The sequence below is a fragment of the Hirundo rustica genome, chromosome Z (genome assembly GCF_015227805.2).
Source record: "Hirundo rustica isolate bHirRus1 chromosome Z, bHirRus1.pri.v3, whole genome shotgun sequence".
Taxonomy (NCBI): domain Eukaryota; kingdom Metazoa; phylum Chordata; class Aves; order Passeriformes; family Hirundinidae; genus Hirundo; species Hirundo rustica.
Window position 1 is genome coordinate 619340 of NC_053488.1, and position 18355 is coordinate 637694.

At 46.6% G+C, this 18355-nt stretch overlaps 1 protein-coding gene across 1 annotated transcript; it reads left to right on the forward strand.

The window, feature by feature from the left end:
- Nucleotides 1–254: 254 nt before the first annotated feature.
- Nucleotides 255–16693, forward strand: CFAP53 (cilia and flagella associated protein 53). The gene is made up of 8 exons (XM_040090899.1): nucleotides 255–353; nucleotides 1287–1516; nucleotides 3708–3884; nucleotides 9980–10283; nucleotides 13076–13294; nucleotides 14306–14522; nucleotides 14943–15045; nucleotides 16471–16693. The coding sequence occupies exons 1-8, from the start codon at nucleotides 255–257 to the stop codon at nucleotides 16691–16693; spliced, it is 1572 nt and encodes a 523-aa protein (XP_039946833.1).
- The last annotated feature ends 1662 nt before the right edge of the window (nucleotides 16694–18355 follow it).

An 18355-nucleotide genomic window follows, 5' to 3' on the forward strand; every position in this document is an offset into this window, starting at 1 on the left:
CCTCAGCGCTCCCGCCATGCCGGCACAGCCCCTCAGCCCTCCCGCCGTGCCGGCACAGCCCTCAGCGCCCCCGCCGTGCCAGCACAGCCCCTCAGCGCCCCCGCCGTGCCAGCACGCCCCTCAGCGCTCCCGCCATGCCAGCACACCCCTCAGCACCCCCGCCGTGCCGGCACAGCCCCTCAGCGCCCCCACCGCCATGATGCCACTTCCGTCCCGCACGCGTCCCCTGAGCAACGGCGGCGCCTCCATCCGCCATGGCGGCGCGGCCCCAGCCCCGTCCCCAGCCCCGTCACTGCTCTCATACCCAGAGACGCCGGGAGTTCACCGGCTCCGCGCCGCACGAGTTGGCGCTGGTGAGGGGCCACGCCGGGGCTGCTCTGTTCCGGGGAGCTGCGGGGACATGGGGGCCGGAGCCCCAGAGCGGGCTGCTCCTCTGGGAGCAGCCAGGAAGCGTCCCGAGGCGCCTGGTGCTGTGTGAGAGATCCCGGGGCGCCCGGTGCTGTGTTTGAAGGTCCCGGGGAGCCCGGTGCTGTGTTTGAAGGTCCCAGGGTGTCCCGTGCTGTGTTTGGGGGTCCTGAGGAGCCCGGTGCTACGGGGGGTGGGGTTGTAGACAGGGTTTGTCTAATTTAGGAGGCATTTTTTCACAGAAAGGACGTTGAGGACTTGGAAGGGGCTGCCCAGGGAGGTGTTGGAGTCCCCATCCCTGGAGGTGTCCAAGGAAGGACAGGATGCAGCACTCAGTGCTCTGGGCTGGGTGACAAGGTGGGGATCAGGCACAGCTTGGACTTGATGATCTTGGAGCTCTTTTCCAGCCTCAGTGATTCTGTGATTACCCCATAATTACCGTGAACTCATCACTTGGGGTTAGGTACTTGCACAGTCATGAATTCACCTGAAAAACACACAGACTAGTAGTTTGTATTTCCACCCATGAATGGTTTGGGTTGGAAGGGACCTAAAAACTCATCCAGTCCCACCATGCCATGAGCAGGGACACCTTCCACTGTCCCAGGCTGCTCCAAGTCCTGTCCGTCCTGGCCTTGGACACTGCCAGGGATCCAGAGGCAACCCCAGCTGCTCTGGGAAACTTGTGCCAGTGCCTTGCCACCCTCACAAAGGAGAATATCTTCCTACATCTAGCCTAAATTCTCCCTCTTCCGCTTAGTCCTTGTCCTGTCACTACAGTTCCTGTAAAGAGTCCATCTCTGGATTCACTGTTGGCCCCTTCGCATCCTGGAAGGATGCTATGAGATACCTACGCTTTCTCCACTTCCTTTCTCTCACAGCTAGCCAAGCCCTCCAAGAGAGACATCGTCGAAGAGAGGATTTTGGCTGAGAGGCTGCGGGAGGAGGGCCAGCGTGAGGCAGAAGATGCCCTGCGCATGTTCCGCCACTTCTGCAACGCCTGCGACTGGCACAAGGGCGGCGAGGACAAATGGATACACCGCGCTGCCGAGAGGAAGGTCCGGGCCACCCTGCAGCAGTACCTGCAGGAGATCGATGCGAGAAGAGAGAGGTAGCAAACAAGTAGCCCCGGCTGTTTTCAGTGGGAGCTCGGAGGGCCGGGCACCAGTGATACGTGTACACAGTACACAGTAACCAGTGTAGCCGAGGTGGCATTTGGAACCCCCTGTCTGCCACAGAGAAGGGAAGAAGTAGTGGTATAGCACTTCTGTTGCCTGATTTTTGGAAGAGAGTGAGGAGTACCTTGGTATAATCATAAAATGATGGAATGGTTTGGGTTGGATGGGACCTTAAAGCTCATCTTGTTCCAAGCCCCCCTGAGGGACATCCCCACCAGGCCAGGTTGCTCAAAGCCTTGTCCAACCTGGCCTGGAACATTTCCAGGGATGGAGCGCAGGATCATAGAATTCTGGTGTAGTTTGGGCTGGATGGGATCATCTAATTCCAGCCACCCTGTCATGAACATCCACATCTTCTCTGGGTAGCAAAGTGTCAGAAATTCTCTCAGTTCTGTATCACTGAGGCTTTTGTTGCAAACTCATCAAGCTGATGTTGAGGTCCTACAGATAACACTCTGCAGCACAATCAGCTGAAAAAAATTTAAATTTTCCAGAAGTCTTTTGAAAATATTAAAGGTGAAGCACATTGCTGCCGTGTAAAGAACAGAATTGGGCTGTACTGATCTTTGGAAAAAGTAATGTGGTTTAATTTCTCAGTTACTCTTTCATGTCAAGTGACTTTGTAGCTGGGAAGGTCGTCAGTTTGGTGTCCTGGTCTAATGTGCCTTGTAGATGGGTTCCACAGAACCACTGGGGTTAGAAGGAACCTCCTGAGATGACCTGGTCCAGCCGTGGAGCCGGGTGTCCAGGAGCGTGTGTCCCATTTGAGTTTTGCTTGTCTTCACGCATGGAGACGGAACCACTTCTGTGGGCAACCTGTCCAATATCCGACCACATTCACAGTACAAAGAAAACAGAACGTTTTCTTCTGTTCGTTTGGAATTTCACATGATTTAATTGTATCCCCTTGTCCTGTCACTTGGAACTGCTGAGGACTACAGACGCCGGCATGGCATCTGTCTTTTCTGCATTTGCCCCCTTCAGGAGTTCATGCACGTAGGTAAGATCCCTCTGCACCTTCTCTTCTCAAGACTGGACAGTCCCAGCTCTCTCAGGAAAGAAGGGACTTGAGGAGAGATTCTCCCTTCGGGAGAGATGCTCCAGTCCCTCAGGGTCCCTCCACTGGGCTTCTCCCCCTGAGGCTGTGTCCCCGTGGTGCTGCAGAGCCCAGAGCTGGAGCCAGCACTCGGGCTGGGGTCCCAGCAGTGCCGAGAGGAAGGACGGACCTGCTCGCAGCGCTCCTCCTCCCGCAGCCCAAGCTGCCAGTGGCTTTCTTTGCCACAAGGGTGCATTGCTGGCTTGTGCTCAGCTTTGCCGAGACCCTCCAGGTCCCTCTCTGCTGAGACACTGTGGCATCTGGGCTGAAATCGGTGATTTCTGATTCCACAGCCCCAGCTTTCTCACTGCCAGGATTAACGGAGGCGTAGATGATGGTGTGTTTAAAAACTGCCTGTCTGACATAATTTTCTCATCACAGATATTTCAGGATGAAGTGTTTTGTGGAGTGGTGCTAAAATAGCAAGAGGTCGTTTGAGAGATGATACAATTATAGATGCATAGAGAAAGGAGGGTATCAGGAAAAGGTTCTTCCCCCAGGAGCTGTAGGGCACTGACCAGGCTCCCCAAGGCTGCCAGAGCTCCAAAAACATTTGGACAGAGCTGCCAGGGATGCACAGGGTGGGATTGTTGGGGTGTCAGTGCAGGGCCAGGAGCTGGGCTGGATGATCCTGGTGGGACCCTTCCAGCTCAGGATATTGTGTGGGTCTATGCTGAAGGATAACAATAGTACAAAATCTAATTGTTATCAGATGGTGACAAATGTAGTCTGAGAATTAGAAGAATTTGATGAATGGGGAACTGAAGTCATAAAGCAGCTTTGAAAGCGGGTCTGTAAAATCAGGAGTTTAAACTGTTCCTGGACAGAATCACTCATCTTGTGCTGTAAGATTCCCTTGAAGGAACATGAATGATACCCCAGTTAAAATTTGATGTTCACTTCTGTGACATTTGCAAGAGGTGTTGAAAGGAGCCCAGTACCCACTTTGTGTTAGCAACAAATAAACTAAAACTTTGTCCTTCAACAGAAGGATTGATTCAGCCTTTATTCAAATGTTTTCATTACAGGCTTCGTGACTTTCTGGAGGCAGAGGAAAGCAGGCACTTTGCTGAGGTGAAGGCACTTGATGAAGAAAAGGCACAGAACAGAGAAGTAAAGATGAAGGAACAAGCAAAATTATTGAGGGAGAAGAGGGAGCAAGAAAGACTAAAAGTGGTGGCTGAAAAACGAGAGCAGCAGTTCAGGTATTGCCATAAAAAATATCTTATGAAAGAGAATTTGCCCAAAGTAAATATATAGGGACAATTTAGAAAGAGGGTGGCAATAATAATCTGAGGAAGGAAAGATGAAAGTGGTTGAAACAGTAATACAGAAAAAAAATTCAAAATATTTAATTCTTGCAAGTATAGCATATCCTCCTTGTCCCACATGAGCTTCCCTGCAGTTCCACCTGCCAAGTCAGCCCTTTTTGTAATTTCTGTTCCAGCTTTATTCTATTGGAGTGAACAGGGTGCATGGAAGGTTAATTTGGCCTAAAGCAAGCTTGCTGAGCTAATATGTCAAAGATTCCGAAAATGTTAAGATTGTCCAAAAAGACAGTGTTTTTATTTATTGCACACTTTTCAAGAGTAGCAGCTGCAGCTAAGGTTTTAATGCAGCCTGAAGTTCTGTGCCAAATCTTTCTGACTGAAAGCAGTAACTTGCAGGTACTGAGGCCTTGGCATGAAATCTGCCTTGTCCCATTCTTGGAAATCTGGTTTTCCGAGGGAGGGATGAAAGAAATAATAATGTTATTTAATTGTGATAATTTGATGTGTCTTTCCCAGTCTCCCACGGTACTGTGAAATCTACAACACCTGCTTCTCAGTGTGCACAGGCTTGGGATAAAAATCAACATTCGCTCTCACTTGTGCATAAATTCTAATTAACTCATTCCACAGGTAAATGTTTGTTTAAATGTGGGGTTTATTGACTTAGGCAGGTGTTAGAAGTGCGTATGCTGCCTAACTTCACATGGTGGTTTGAAAACATGGCTCTTGGCCTTTTGCAGCTTCTGCTTTGTTCTCTATCTGTCACACAAAGTGGTTAAAACTCACTTTTACAATAGTTCGGAGGGGGTGCTACTGGGGTGCCTTTTATTTTATATTGTAGCTTTTTTTACACACCGAGATGTTACATTGACACCTGAAGGCAGGCATCCCAGTGTCTGTATCTTTGTATTCACTGGGAATCCTCATTCCTGTTCTAGTTAAAACTTCACTGAAATCAGGACAGTTACAGGAACCTAAAGTCAGTCTCAAACAGGCTCATCCTGCCCTGTCAGTTGAACTGCACCCCAGCCTCTACTCACTTTAATTAGGCTCTCATTGATCAGAGTGGGAGTTTAGCACATATGCAGATTACTGTTTTGATGTCTAATTTTAGACATTTTAATTGCAAAATGAGTCACCGAACTGCATCATCTGGTGACACGCACTTGAACTTTCATGCTGTAGTTGCCTGTCTTCATGTCTCAGGTCCTTTGTCTTCCCAGTGGAGCCCTGTTGATCTGTGGTTCACTCGGTCTGATGGGATTATTTCATCCTTTCCCACTCTGCTCTGGGATCTAAGCAATATCCACGCCACACAGCATCCTGTTAAAAAGTGTTGCTGAAGCTTTCCTGTTGGCGTTCTGCTGGCTGCATGTTCTCAGGGGATTTAGAGGCAGCAAAAACCTCTCTCTTCACAGCTGTTGAGAGTGGCAGAAATCTTGGGGTATCTTTGCAAACAAATATTCACCCTACGGGGCGGAGTCCTTCTCTTTGACTGCCCTGATGTAATAGCAGTACATTCCATGGTTAGTTCCTTTAGCTGTGTCCCTTTCTACTTTTAAATTAAGGTTCCTATAAAAGAACACAACTCTGATGAACACCAGCTGACAAAAGTTCCGTGACATGGATGTGCTTGGTTATATTTTAATCTTGTGTTGTCCATCCTTTTCCAGTGAGAAAGGAGGTCTCTGCGGTGGTAATTGGTTCTGAGTAGATTGATAACATATCTCAATCTGCATGTGTTTGTCTTGTTTAAGTAGCCCCAGGTCTGTTTTTCTCTGGTAGAACATCTTTGTTAGATGCCATTCTTCCTCCTAAACCATCCTGGTCCAGGTAGAGATCTGGAAGCAGGATTTGCTGCTCAGGAGACTGCCACGCACTGAAAATCCCCAAGCAGGAGCCTGTAATTGTGTCACAGCCTGTCCTCTGGGGCAATGGCTTCCAATCATCTGAGTGCACCCCCCTAGCTGTAAAAACTTTTAACTCTCACCCCAATATGTTTATTTGTCAAGTATATAAATATATAATAATACACTGTCCCGGTATATTGTGTACCTTACAAAATATACGCACAAATAGAAATTAAAAAGGGTGATGTAAAGATGAAATAAATGCTATTTTTTGCTTTTTAATGTTATTTATTGATGGTACAAAACATATTCCCTTCCTGCATGCCCTCCCCTTTGGAGATCAATTACCCCAGGGCACACCCAGGAGCCCTGGCAAGTCAAGCCAGTAGCAGGTGGATATGCACATGATTTTCTGTTTCCCCTTTCCTGTGTATTTACAGCTCTCTGAAAGTCTTTCTGAAACCTGAGACAGACTTGTTTGTATTTCCTTTAACTCCAGGCAAGGCGCTCCACTCTTTTGCAGGTTTGGATTCTCAAACACTGGGGTACAGGAGCACCTACACTGTCAGACGTGCAGCGTTTTTATCAGCCCTGTAGGCCGGTTGCCGTGGCCTGAGGGTACAGGTGCAACAGCTTCTCAGTAGTAATGTTAATCAGGAGGAGTCCTTTGTCACAAGGTGACAGCGGGGACGAGGCTTGGACCACGGGGAGTCCTGCTGGAATTCATTGTCAGGGAGGGCTACCTCTTGTCTGAGAAGAGACTCAGCCAGTGCTGGCCTGAGGGCATGTTCGTCATTGCTAGCTTTAGAGAAAACTGCAACGTCTTAAGATTTGCATAAAAACATGTTTCACATCCTCTTTCTTGTGGTAACGTTCAGAAGCATCCATATGGGGAATGTTGTTATCCCAGAAACACCGTGCTGCGGCCGTAAAATGAATAAATAACTGGTTCTGTCTTTGGGAAGTAGCCACATCCAGGCACGGTTTTAATGTTAAGAAGCTTAGGATAGTAAAGTGAGGGAGAAAATCTGCCATCTGAGGGAGCAGATGTTTATGGGTTGGTGTAAAAGCTGCTTTGAGGGAATTATTTTGATGAAATCAAGCAATTACAGGGTTATTTTATATGAAAATTCTAACAATGCTGAACATAATTAACTTCTACTCCCTGCTGGAAATTCAATAAATATGGGATTAGTTTATAATCACAGAAAAGAATAACTAGTTCTTTATTCCTTCAATGCTGAGAGAACTTTGAACCCATTGTGTTACGGTAATACAGTTATTGCTAATGGAGTAAGATTTCAAATCTTAATAATGGCATGTTTCCCTCACAACATTTGAGAAATATGTTCTTCATGAATGCTAATTAGTGCTGTGGTCTTTAATCACCACTGACTCCCACCCAGGAGATGAAAGATAGATTCCAGTGGTAAAACGTAAGAAAACCATCAATGAGATAGTGCGTTTGTTGACCTCCTTGGAGTGTGCCATGGCTCATGGCATGCACATCCCTGTGCTGATCTCTGCTTTTATTGCTGGGTTAAATGGCGGTCAGGAGGCTCCTGTCTCATCCAAGAGCTAAAACAACCATCTCTTTTCACCAGCCTGCACTGCCACTGAACTACAGCATCTTGTCATGGAATGGTTTGGGCTGGAAGGAGCCTTCAAAGTCATCATGGACAGGGACACATCCTGCTATCCCAGGTTGCTCCAAGCCCAGTCCAGCCTGGCCTTGGACACTGCCAGGGATCCAGGGGCAGCCACAGCTGCTCTGGGCACCCTGTGCCAGGGCCTCAACACCCTCCCAGACACCAATTCCTTCCCAGGATCCCAGCTGTGCCTGCCCTCTGGCACTGGGAGCCATTCCCTGGGTGCTGTCCCTGGGTGCCTTGTCCCCAGTCCCTCTGCAGCTCTCCTGGAGCCCCTTCAGGCCCTGGCAGGGGCTCGGAGCTCTCCCTGGAGCCTTCTCTTGTGCAGCTGAGCAGCCCCAGCTGTGCCAGGCTGGCTCCAGAGCAGAGGGGCTCCAGCCCTGGCAGCATCTCCGTGGCCTCCTCTGCGCTGGCTGCAGCAGCTCCACGTCCTTGTGCTGCTGGAGGCAGGGCTGGAGCAGCTCTGCAGGTGGGCTCTCAGCTGAGCACAGGGGCACGGGGGCAGGATCCCCCCTGCCCTGCTGCCCACGCTGCGGGATCAGCCCAGGGCACGGGGGGCTCAGGCTGGGGCAGGTCTGGCAAATACCAAGCAGAATGGAGATGTTTTCACAGCAGTGCTGTCCCTTTCACTGTTTGTGTACAGCACCCTTCACCTTTCAGCACAGGCTCCGTGGCACTGGGGGCTTTAGCTGAGAGCACAGAGAGATACTTTGTCCCCAGTGAAATGTTGAATGCCAACAGGGAGAAAATGTGGTGAGACCTCTGCTCTGAAAATTAAATAAGTTCCCTGATAGGGAGTTTGGTGATAGCATTGAAGTAGTTGCCTGGTGAATATTTAATATTTTCTTTAGACCGGATAGTCAGCTAAAGCTTGTGTTGTGTCATACTATTTCATTGTGCAGGTAACTACTGTTGCCCTGAAGATATTAATGATTCTATGACATCTCCTCTGAATTCCTAAATATTCCTTTGCAATCATCTGTAGAAGATGGTTTAATTCATCATGAAATAGTGAGATGTCTTTTCACTTCACAGCATTCACATGTGTCTGTCACACATCTTCAGAGCTTACAGATCCTTCACACTGTCAGGTCTTCACCTTTGTCTGCCAGTTTCACAATCTGACTTCATGAAAATCTATATCCTGTTTATAGAACGGAATTAAAATGCTTGCAGACTGCTCAAATTAAATAATGTTTGATGGCATGTGTTGATCTCAATAGTGCTTTGTTTGCAAAAGTAATAGCAGAATCTGCAATTAGTTCAGTGCTCTTCAACTGAAGATAAATTACCTCTTTATATGCAACTCAGTTGCAGAGAGTAAATGAAAATTGAAAGCTGCATTACTTGTTTGACTTTCTACCTTCTCCAGGCTTTTATTGCAACTTGTCTGAATTATCTCACAGAACTTCACTTAAAAAATGAATAAATATCTAGTGGTTCCTGCTCAACCATGTAACCCACATTTCCACAGTTGCAGTATTTTCTGAATATGAATGAGCTTTCAGGTGACTTATAAACCTATTCTAAGTCTTCATTTGAATAGAGACCAACCTACGTTTGAATAAGTGGAGCATGCGTGTGTTTTATATGTTAATAAAAGGTATATATGCATGCAACCCCTCATGTTCCAGCTACTTGTAGAATACACATAGTGTATGTAATATGTGGATGTATTGTGTGTTCACTTACACTCAGAATATCCTGAGCTGGAAAGGACCACAGGATCATGGAATCCAGCCCCTGTCCCTGCACAGACACCCCAACAATCCCACCCTGTGCACCCCTGGCAGCTCTGTCCAAGCTCTCCTGGAGCTCTGGCAGAGCCCAGCCCCTGTCCCTGTACAGACACCCCAACAATCCCACCCTGTGCACCCCTGGCAGCTCTGTCCAAGCTCTCCTGGAGCTCTGGCAGAGCCCAGCCCCTGTCCCTGCACAGACACCCCAACAATCCCACCCTGTGCACCCCTGGCAGCTCTGTCCAAGCTCTCCTGGAGCTCTGGCAGAGCCCAGCCCCTGTCCCTGCACAGACACCCCAACAATCCCACCCTGTGCACCCCTGGCAGCTCTGTCCAAGCTCTCCTGGAGCTCTGGCAGCCTCGGGGCCGTGCCCATTCCCTGGGGAGCCTGGGCAGTGCCTGCACCCTCTGGGGGAAGAATCTTTCCCTGATACCCACTCTAAACCTGCCTGGCACAGCTCCAGCCGTTCCGTGGGCACTGTCCCTGTCACGAGGAACAGGGATCACTGCTGCCTCTTCACTTCTGCTTGTGAGGAAATTGATTTAGGCTTTTTATACAAATTCAAATCTTGCAGTTTATTAATGTCAAAACCTCTGTTAAATCAGGCTCTCTGTGGCTCCTTAGTCTCTACAAGGAATCAGTGTCAGACCTGGGGTATAACTTGGTGTCCTGGCTTGCTGTGTTTTGAGCAGTGATGGGCTGGGAGCCTTCATTCACCACACACCCACTTCCAGACCTGCTTATTGTTTTGAGACTTTAAAAAACCCCAAACTTTTATGTTGCCTTCCAGAAACCAATGTGAAGAGTATCGCATACACTGTAAGAAACGGAGCGAGAAGGAACTGGGTGACTGCCAGCTGGCCCAGCAGACCCTGAAGGAGGTGCTGAAAAAGGAGGAGAAGATGCAGGAGCAGAAGTTGGAAGAGATTTGTGAGAAGGAACTGCTGGCTAAGGATCAGGAAGCGGAGCTGAAGGCACAGGAGGCGGCAGCGCGGATCCGGGAAATGGTGGATGTGCGTGAAGCCCAGGTGGCTGTGCACACCGCTCGCAGAGAGGAGGAGAAGCAGCAGATGATAAAGGAGGCTGAATTGCTGGTAATTTCCATAGTGTTCTGCATCCAAGGTTGTGCAGAAGGCCCTTCTAATGATAGGCTTACTAGACATTTAGACTAATCCATACCTTATTTGTATCTTCACTGATTCCATTAGTATCTGAGCCTGTGCTGTTAAGCTAAGCCTCTTTTCCAGAGCCGTGGCAAAGGCATTCCCTTTTACAGAGGGAAATGCATCTTTTGGAACTCAGCACTCTAAAGGGTTTTGGCACTCAGTCTCTCAGAGCCGCTGTGGGAAATGGAAACATTTTTAATCTTTTGCCAAATATCTTTGTAGTTTTTTGATTTCCAGTTTTCTGCAGGTTAGCAGTGGAGTCTTGTTTCCCAGCTGAAATATTTATTTTACATACATATTTTTAAACAAAGTAGCAAGCAGCACCTAAGCTCTCTCACCTGTTGGACCTGGCTGCTGTTGAGCCCACATCACAGGAGACATTTGGCTACCTTGGCCCAACTGCTTGGCCACTACCCTCTTTTTTCACCATCCTTTTCCGTCTCCCTTGCTGTAGCTTTGCTGGCTTTGGTGTGGCTTGCTAGTTCAGTATTCTGTGTTGACTTTGAACTATGGGAGGCTATTTAGCTCAGACTCAGTCTTCATTTCGCAGCTGTTTACACGTAGAGGCAGAATGATCACTCGGGATACTCTGCTAGACATTGGAAGCTGGTGCTGGCATCATGTATGCTTTCCCATTTTATAAAAAATGAGACAATAATGGATCTAAAGCTCTGAAAATGCTGGCTGTGAAACTGTAGAGTCCTTATTCCAAGCTAGACTAATGTTTTGCTTATTTAAAATACATGTAGAACAGAATTATTTTCTTGTAACTACTTCTAAGGCACTGCCAAACCTCCCAGGCAAAGAGCGCTGCTCCTTAACTGGCCTTTTCAGAAGAGCACTGTTAGAATAGAAGGCTCTGTCTTCCCCTGGAGACAGCAGCCTGGGGCTCTGTCAAGGAGATACATTTCTGGTGAAGTGGTTGAGTCTCTGAAAAAAAACCAACCAAACAAAACAACTTTCTTTGAAGGAGGGTTTCTGTATGGAAAATGGGATGTAATCCGTTCTCAGCAGAAGAGGGATGTGGCAGATGGCCTTGTTACAAGTTTTCTGTTGCAGACTGGTAGCCCCTAATGTCCAGGAGTTTCATCTGGATGAATGGACAGCTAAGTGTTTCTTAAAGGTTTCATAAAGGTTTCTCCTGGTTGTTGCAATGAAAATAGGATATTTAGTGAAGGAAAACTCACACCTTTGGCATGGTAGACCGCATGTGTGCACCAGGATTATCTCAGAAGTAGATGACAAAGCAGAGACAGCAATTTTTGCTTTGGCCACATTACCTATATTAGCTGCCTTTCTCCTTTGTCTTATTTCTTATTGGAAAGTGATTGACTTGGTGTTATCCTGACTGTAGTTTGATGAGTTTCTGCCGCAGCACTTTGCTCCTGGTTTGCAGAAGGGTGCTTGGTAGCCACTTCTTTGTACATTTGCGACATTGTGTTACCCCAGTGAGTAAACTTTCATGGATTCCATCCTTGGCTGCTCTCACACAGCCTCACTGATGTCAGAATTCATTCAAAGACATGTGCTAACTTGCACAGCAGACTGCTAACTATTTCTCCTTTCTTTCCACCTTTGCTGTTCAAAGCTCTTTGGATTACTAATTCTATTCCTCAAATTATATAAATACTGAGTGTAAAAGCTGTTTTACCACCTTCTGGAAGTGAATTTGACAGTTCAGGCAGATACAAAGTCAGTTTTGGCTCTGAAATACTGCAAGAACCCGTGGGTGCTTTATGTCCAGCATAAAAAGGGATGTTCTTTAGGGAGTACACCTTCTGCTTCCATACGGGGAAGATTAGACATGCTGTGTATGACGAACCTGCTGAGGCATTTTGAAGGACTCATTCACATTACAAAAGAGACATTTAATTTAAAAACAGGTTAACAAAAACCTGTGTGCCTTCGAGACAGCTGAATCATGTTTTCTGAGATAATACAATGCTAATGATGGTCACATACTCTGTTATGACTATGTTTCAGTGCAGCTGTGCTTGTACACTTTGTACAATTGCAAGATGTCCAGAAATTATGCTTATAAATTACTTAATGATGCTACTTTTGATTTTTTGGGGGGGCTAAATAATCTTCAATATAGAAATACCTGTTTGATCTCAAATATGCATTTCTGATTCGTCACTGCTTCTTTTTTAAGAACTCAGTTTCACTGTACATTTTTCCAGCATAAAGTGAAATACAAAGTTCTTTCCAATATGAAGTGGGTTGATTTAAAACCATGGAAGCTTAGTAACTGCCCATCAGAATACAAGAACCCAATCACTGACTTGTTGCAGCCTTATGACCAGCAGAGATGCAGTGCTCTGAACACCCAACACAGGCACAGGACAGATAACATCTACAGAAACAGCAGGAACATGTGGCCCTGTTATTTGTCAGTGCTTATGAACACTTGGATATAGATCAAATGTGCTGCACGATACTAATTTCCCTAAAGAGATGGCTCTGTCTGTCTGCCTGAAACAGTTGGAAAACACCAGGCACAATACAGTTTTTGTATTGAAGTGCATGTGATAATTATAGATAAAAATGCTGAATTCTAATGAATGATATGCTAAAATGTTCAGGCTTTACCAGGTCTAGTGGATTACAGCAATTCTGTGTTGCCAGCGAGGCTTTGCTCTTCAATGTACCAATAAACAAACTCTAACCACCACTTAGTTTGAAGTTATTTTACGAGCTGGCTACTTTTATCCTTGTAGGAAGAAGAGATGCACCGGCTTAGAAAAGAAAATGAAGAGCTTGAGAGGAAGAAGCGACATCAGCAGAAGGAATGCAGGGAGATGTTGCTCAAAGCAGTGCAGGACAAGAAGAAGCATCTCGATGCAGAAAAAAAATTGCAGCTTGCTGAAGAGAAGACAATCTTGGAAAAAGATTTTCAGGACCCCAACAGGGAATATGCAGAGATAATTAAAAAAAAAGTAAGGTGTTTTGTAGTGAAATTGTGGGGCAATACCTCATCTAGACTAGTTCTGTGGGCCTGTGAACTGTGCAGGGTAAGAGAGAACAGACACCAGCGCTTCTCCCTGAACGAGATAATTCTTTTATGAACAACCTGTTGCCTCTCCTCCTGCCAGCACTTTGCACCTCTGCAGAAGCCCATCAACTGTTAAAAACACAGCACTTTAAAGCCTGCTTTGCTATCAGCAAGGCTACCAGGCTGGATAAATGAAGTGGGGGCTCTTGGGAAATCCTGGAATTTTGTCCCTCTGTGCTGATTTCATTGAGCTTTATCATCCTTACACTGAATGGGCATAAGAGAGGCTGGAAAACTATTTTTAGTTTTATGGACCTGATGCAGTAAATATTTGTAACTGCAGAAGAAAGGAAATATTTAACTTACTGTAATTAATGAAAACTAAAAAACTTTAAAATATTTAAAAACTATATACAGATAGATGCAAACTCTGATGTTTTATTTCTTGGAGATGCCATGAACCAATGGATGTGTCTGTCATTTCCTGAAGTTAAAACAAGTAGATTGTCCAATTTCAGCAGTCAAATGAGTCTCAGGGTATTTAGGCTACAGGAGTGAGGTGTTTAGAAGCTCATGTAGGTTAGGAAAGTTGCATCAACTCAGTGTTACACCTCGCTGCAGAATTACAGGACGTGATATATTGTTATATTTAATGCAGGTGATACTGGAGTAGCCTGGAGATGTAGCTACTGGAGCTACTGGAGTAGCTGTAGGAAATCTGTAAAATGGGTGTGTTGTAGGCAGCTGAGCTGCTGTGGGAAAGGGCTCACTCTGTATTTGTCCTGTTGTCTGTCCAGGTAGAGGATTCTGAGCAGTTGTCTCCCATGGCAGATTTTGGAATGGAGCTCTGGGCTCCCATCTCCCACACTGGCTGTGATCCACCACTTTTCTTCAGGCTTTGAAAAGCTTTTTTGAACTAATTTACTAAGCTCTGCAAATGTCTGTGTGTTTGCAGCAAGCACTGTTGCAGGAGCAACTTACTTACCTGGATCATCTGGCTGAACAGCTGAGGAGGGAGAAGGAGCAAGAAAGAGAAGACGAGGAGATCTTCAAGGAAGAGCGGGATCGGGCTTGGGCCGAGAGGGTTGAGAAAATGAAACAAGAGAGGGAGGCTCGATTTCAGCTGCTGAGAGATGTCATGAACACGAGGCAGTCGCAGATGGAGGAGAAGTGTAAGTGAATGCACGTCTGGGCAGAAGGCAGTACAAGAGCAAGCCGCTGGGAACAGCATCTGGCCCAGCACACACTGTGTGATAGAGTGGACAACGTGACCCGCCCTGAACCTGCTCCCAAAACACACACTAATTCCCCATTGCCATCGCCAGAGCAAAGCCTAGTCAAGTAAGGATTGTGTGGGCAGACAGTCATTGTTATTAATTATATTAACATGAGGTCCTGAATGTGAAAACTTCACAGTTCTGAGTGGATGAGAAACAAATAAGCTGAGAATACACTTGCTGCTGTTTGTGTTTCACAAGTAACAAAACTCGAGCTTGCTATTCAGGCTACCTTAGCCCAAATGCAGCCTCACTGTCCCTTCAAGATCAGCAAAGCTGTTACCTTCTAAATGGATTTTTGCTTTTGTTTTCTAGTGCAGAAAATAGCAGAGAAGAAAACGGAGATTGCTAAAGAGAAGAAGGCAATCGCTGAAGCAGTCAGAGAATTTGAACGTGAAGAAGAAGAAAAACGTATAAGGTATTTTTCTTCTAGGTCATCAGTTCATTTTTTGCAGATCAATCTTTTAAACTTGTGAGCGAGCTGTTTCTTTTTTTCTGATAACTCTAGAACACTGGGTGGACTTCCTTCTATTTGGAGAGGCTTTCCCACCACGCACCTTTATCAGTTCCAAACTGCCCAACAGCAGACTTGTAATACTGCAGCTGGTATTAAGGGATTAATTCTGACCTCAGCAAATAGTGGCACATATGCTTGCGCTGGTCTTTTTGGATCATCACGTGCCTTACCTCAATCGTATTTCCTAAACACATCCCCTCATGCTTTGAGCTGTTGTTACGAGCGGCAGAAGTCGGGGGAGGAGGGTTAATGAAAGGTTTCTTCGTTCCTGCCCCAGGAGAACAAGTGTGTCCGGGCTTATTGCTAAACTCCACCCACAGACATCCCTTGAACAGTCCTCTGTCAGCTACCAAAACACAGGCTGCAGCACGTAACCCGGCTGCACGGGGCTCTCCGTGCCTCACAGCGCCTCTGGATGAGCGGATCCTTACGCGCAGTAGCTGGAATGTTCCTCTGGGTGTCATGCAAAGCCTTGGGCAAAGGGCCTTATCCCACTTACCCCTCTTTTGTACTCCTGCCCTCTCTCCACTCTGTCCCTGAGATACGAGTGGCTCCTTCCCGAGCAGGTGTCTGTTGTGTTCTCTGAAGGCTTTACTGGGAACAGTCTCCTGGCTGTGGCAGAAATGTCACCCTTGTGAAGGAAACACGCTGGGCTCCAGCTGGGAAATGCTCCACTTAGCAGAGACGGCACTGGGCAGTGTCAGGAAAGGTTTGTGCCTCAGCTCTCTTGAGTTAGTGCACAAGTCCTGACTGTGCTGGCGTTTGAGTTGTCTGTGTGATTCCTGCTCCAGAAGGGCCTGAACACGTAAGACCTCCTCTGCTTCTCCAGAGGGTAGTGAAAGCAGTACATGAGTCCTGAGGTGGAACGGAAGATTGATTTCTTCTGACAGCCACTTCCAGGAATATCAGTGCAGCAGGGACTCGTTCTTCTCGGAAGGAGGGTGAAGGATGGGTGTCAGCGGCAGCAGCAGCACTGAGCCCGAGCCAGGCACAGACTGAGACCCAGCACCCTCATGCTCTATCCTCTCACCACGGCTGTGAGGAGCAGGGGGCAAGGAGCACTGATTACAGGGAGTTGTTCTTTCCCTCTTTCTGTTCCAGCACCAGTTTTACAGCCTGCTTTATAGGCTACAACAGAACGCAGTTAATTCTCTGAAGAACATTAGGTTAGCATGTAGCATTTGGTTAATAGTGGCAGTTATTCTTAACTGCTAAAAGGAACTTTGAATGCTTCTTTAGTCTAAGCTCAAACGCTAACAGATTACATAATAATAATTATTCTTTTTACCCACACTGCTTAAATAACCTATTCATTGCCATTTCCAGAAAAGCACAGAAGGCCAAAGAATACAGAGACCAGCTCACATCTCAAATTGCCCATCAACAGTTGCTCCAAAAAGCCGAGGAAGAGCAGAGGAAGAAAGAACATGAATCAAATATGGAAGCAGAGAGAAAGTACCAAGAAAGGGTACAGTCCATTCTGTCAATGCCCAACGAGTCTGTAGTAAAGCCCCCCACCACGAAAAAAGCACTAATGCCTGACTCTTAAGGGCATCACTCACCATGGAATTTTAGCTCACTCCGTTGCCTTTAAAACATTTTCTTAGGATGCTTTTACCTGACTTGAGTTGGAAGAACCCTCTCCACTGTGATACTTAAAACATTTAATTGAAAATTACAAGAAAAGTAGTATTTTAAAGTTTATTTTTAACAAATCTGATCCAATCCAAAGTGCTTGACATTTTAATTTAAGAATACTGTCTGCCCTCTACGATATAATAGTGTATTATTATGACATGAACAATGCACAGGGATTCTTTTAAATTTCCACAAAGAACATTTGTAGAAAACTTTCAGCAAACCTTTATTAAAATGCCTTTCAAACTGAAAATGTTTGCAAAATTATTTTCTTTGTATGTAGATACCAAGTATAAAACTTTGAATATATTTTACTGTGGAGTGAACATTAAAAAGCCAATATTCTCTTGCATAGATTCTAGTAGTTGTTGAACGATCTGTGAAATACTGGAGTCCCAAGTCTGTGAGTGCTCCGCTTGGGCAGAATTTAGTGTGCAGGGCTGAAGTTAGAGGTGTCTTGTAAAAGAGTTTATTCTCTGTAGTTTTCACGGCACCTCTGCCTCTCTGGGCTTCTTTGGATCACCGCACTCGGAGCACATGGAATGTGGGGCCGGAGCACCACCACCATTCCAAGCCAGCAGCACAGAAGCTGTCTGGACGTCCCCAGGGAAGGCGTTGGTGGGTTCTGGCAGTGGGGAGCAGGGACACCTCGCTGGCCTCTCTGCTCCCATGCCAGGAGCCAGCCTGCCCCTAATGCAGGCAGAGCATGGGTAGGAGTGACCCAGCTGCTCCCCAGGGTGCTGCCCTTGACCAGCTCCTTGCTATGTCTTTCATTGGTTTTTCCTCTGTCCTATTCAGAGGAGAGAAGTGAAGAATCCATGGAAAACCTCTCATCCTTTCTTACTTACAGATTTTGTGGAACTTGGAAATGTTTTATGTTCTTTTCTTCATTTTCCATATGAGTCTTTGCTTATCTGCAGCTGTTTCTCTCTCCTTCAGCTTTTCAGCTTCTGCCATCTTTCCTCCAGCTCCTGCTTTTTCACTCTTTTCTTCCAAAACTTCCACCTTTCACTAACCACTTGCTCTGCCATTTTTGTCCCCCCACCCTCCTTTTCAGCATGTGACAAACCAGGTTGTGCTTCTGTTATGTGAGAACATGAATGAATGCACAGAGGAGCTGAAATAGCTGGGATCAGAGCTCAGGAGCCCCGGCCTCAGGCATCTTGGAACAAATCAGGAATAAACACCCCGCAAAGTTGTGTCCTCTTGGTTTGAAGAAGATACCAGGTTGACAAACGCTTTTTTGTGCCCTGTGGAGAAAAAGGCCAGGTGGAGATGTATTCATCTGGGCTTCCAGCAACCCAGCTATTTCTGGGTGTAAATGGTGGAAGAAGCCGGCCCTGCTGAGGAGAAAAGGAGTGTGGTGGGATTTTATTGTTGCTTACAGACAAAACTTCCTGAGTCACCAGATGGGAGAGAAGACGAGTCCACTGGAACTATTTCCATCCCAACAGGGAACCAGACCGACCAGAGCAGTGCCTCTCATGGCTTGTTCCTTGGATTCTTTGGATCCAAGCAGGTTGTCCTGCAGACACTGAGGAAAGAAGCTTCCAAGAAGGTTGGGAGAGGTAGG

Coding starts and splice junctions, on each gene's coding strand:
- CFAP53 (XM_040090899.1), top strand. CDS start 255: ATGGCGGCGCGGCCCCAGCCCCGTCCCCAGCCCCGTCACTGCTCTCAT. Junction 14,523..14,942: donor GTCGCAGATGGAGGAGAAGT/GTAAGTGAATGC, acceptor TTTGTTTTCTAG/TGCAGAAAATAGCAGAGAAG. Junction 15,046..16,470: donor GAAGAAGAAAAACGTATAAG/GTATTTTTCTTC, acceptor TGCCATTTCCAG/AAAAGCACAGAAGGCCAAAG.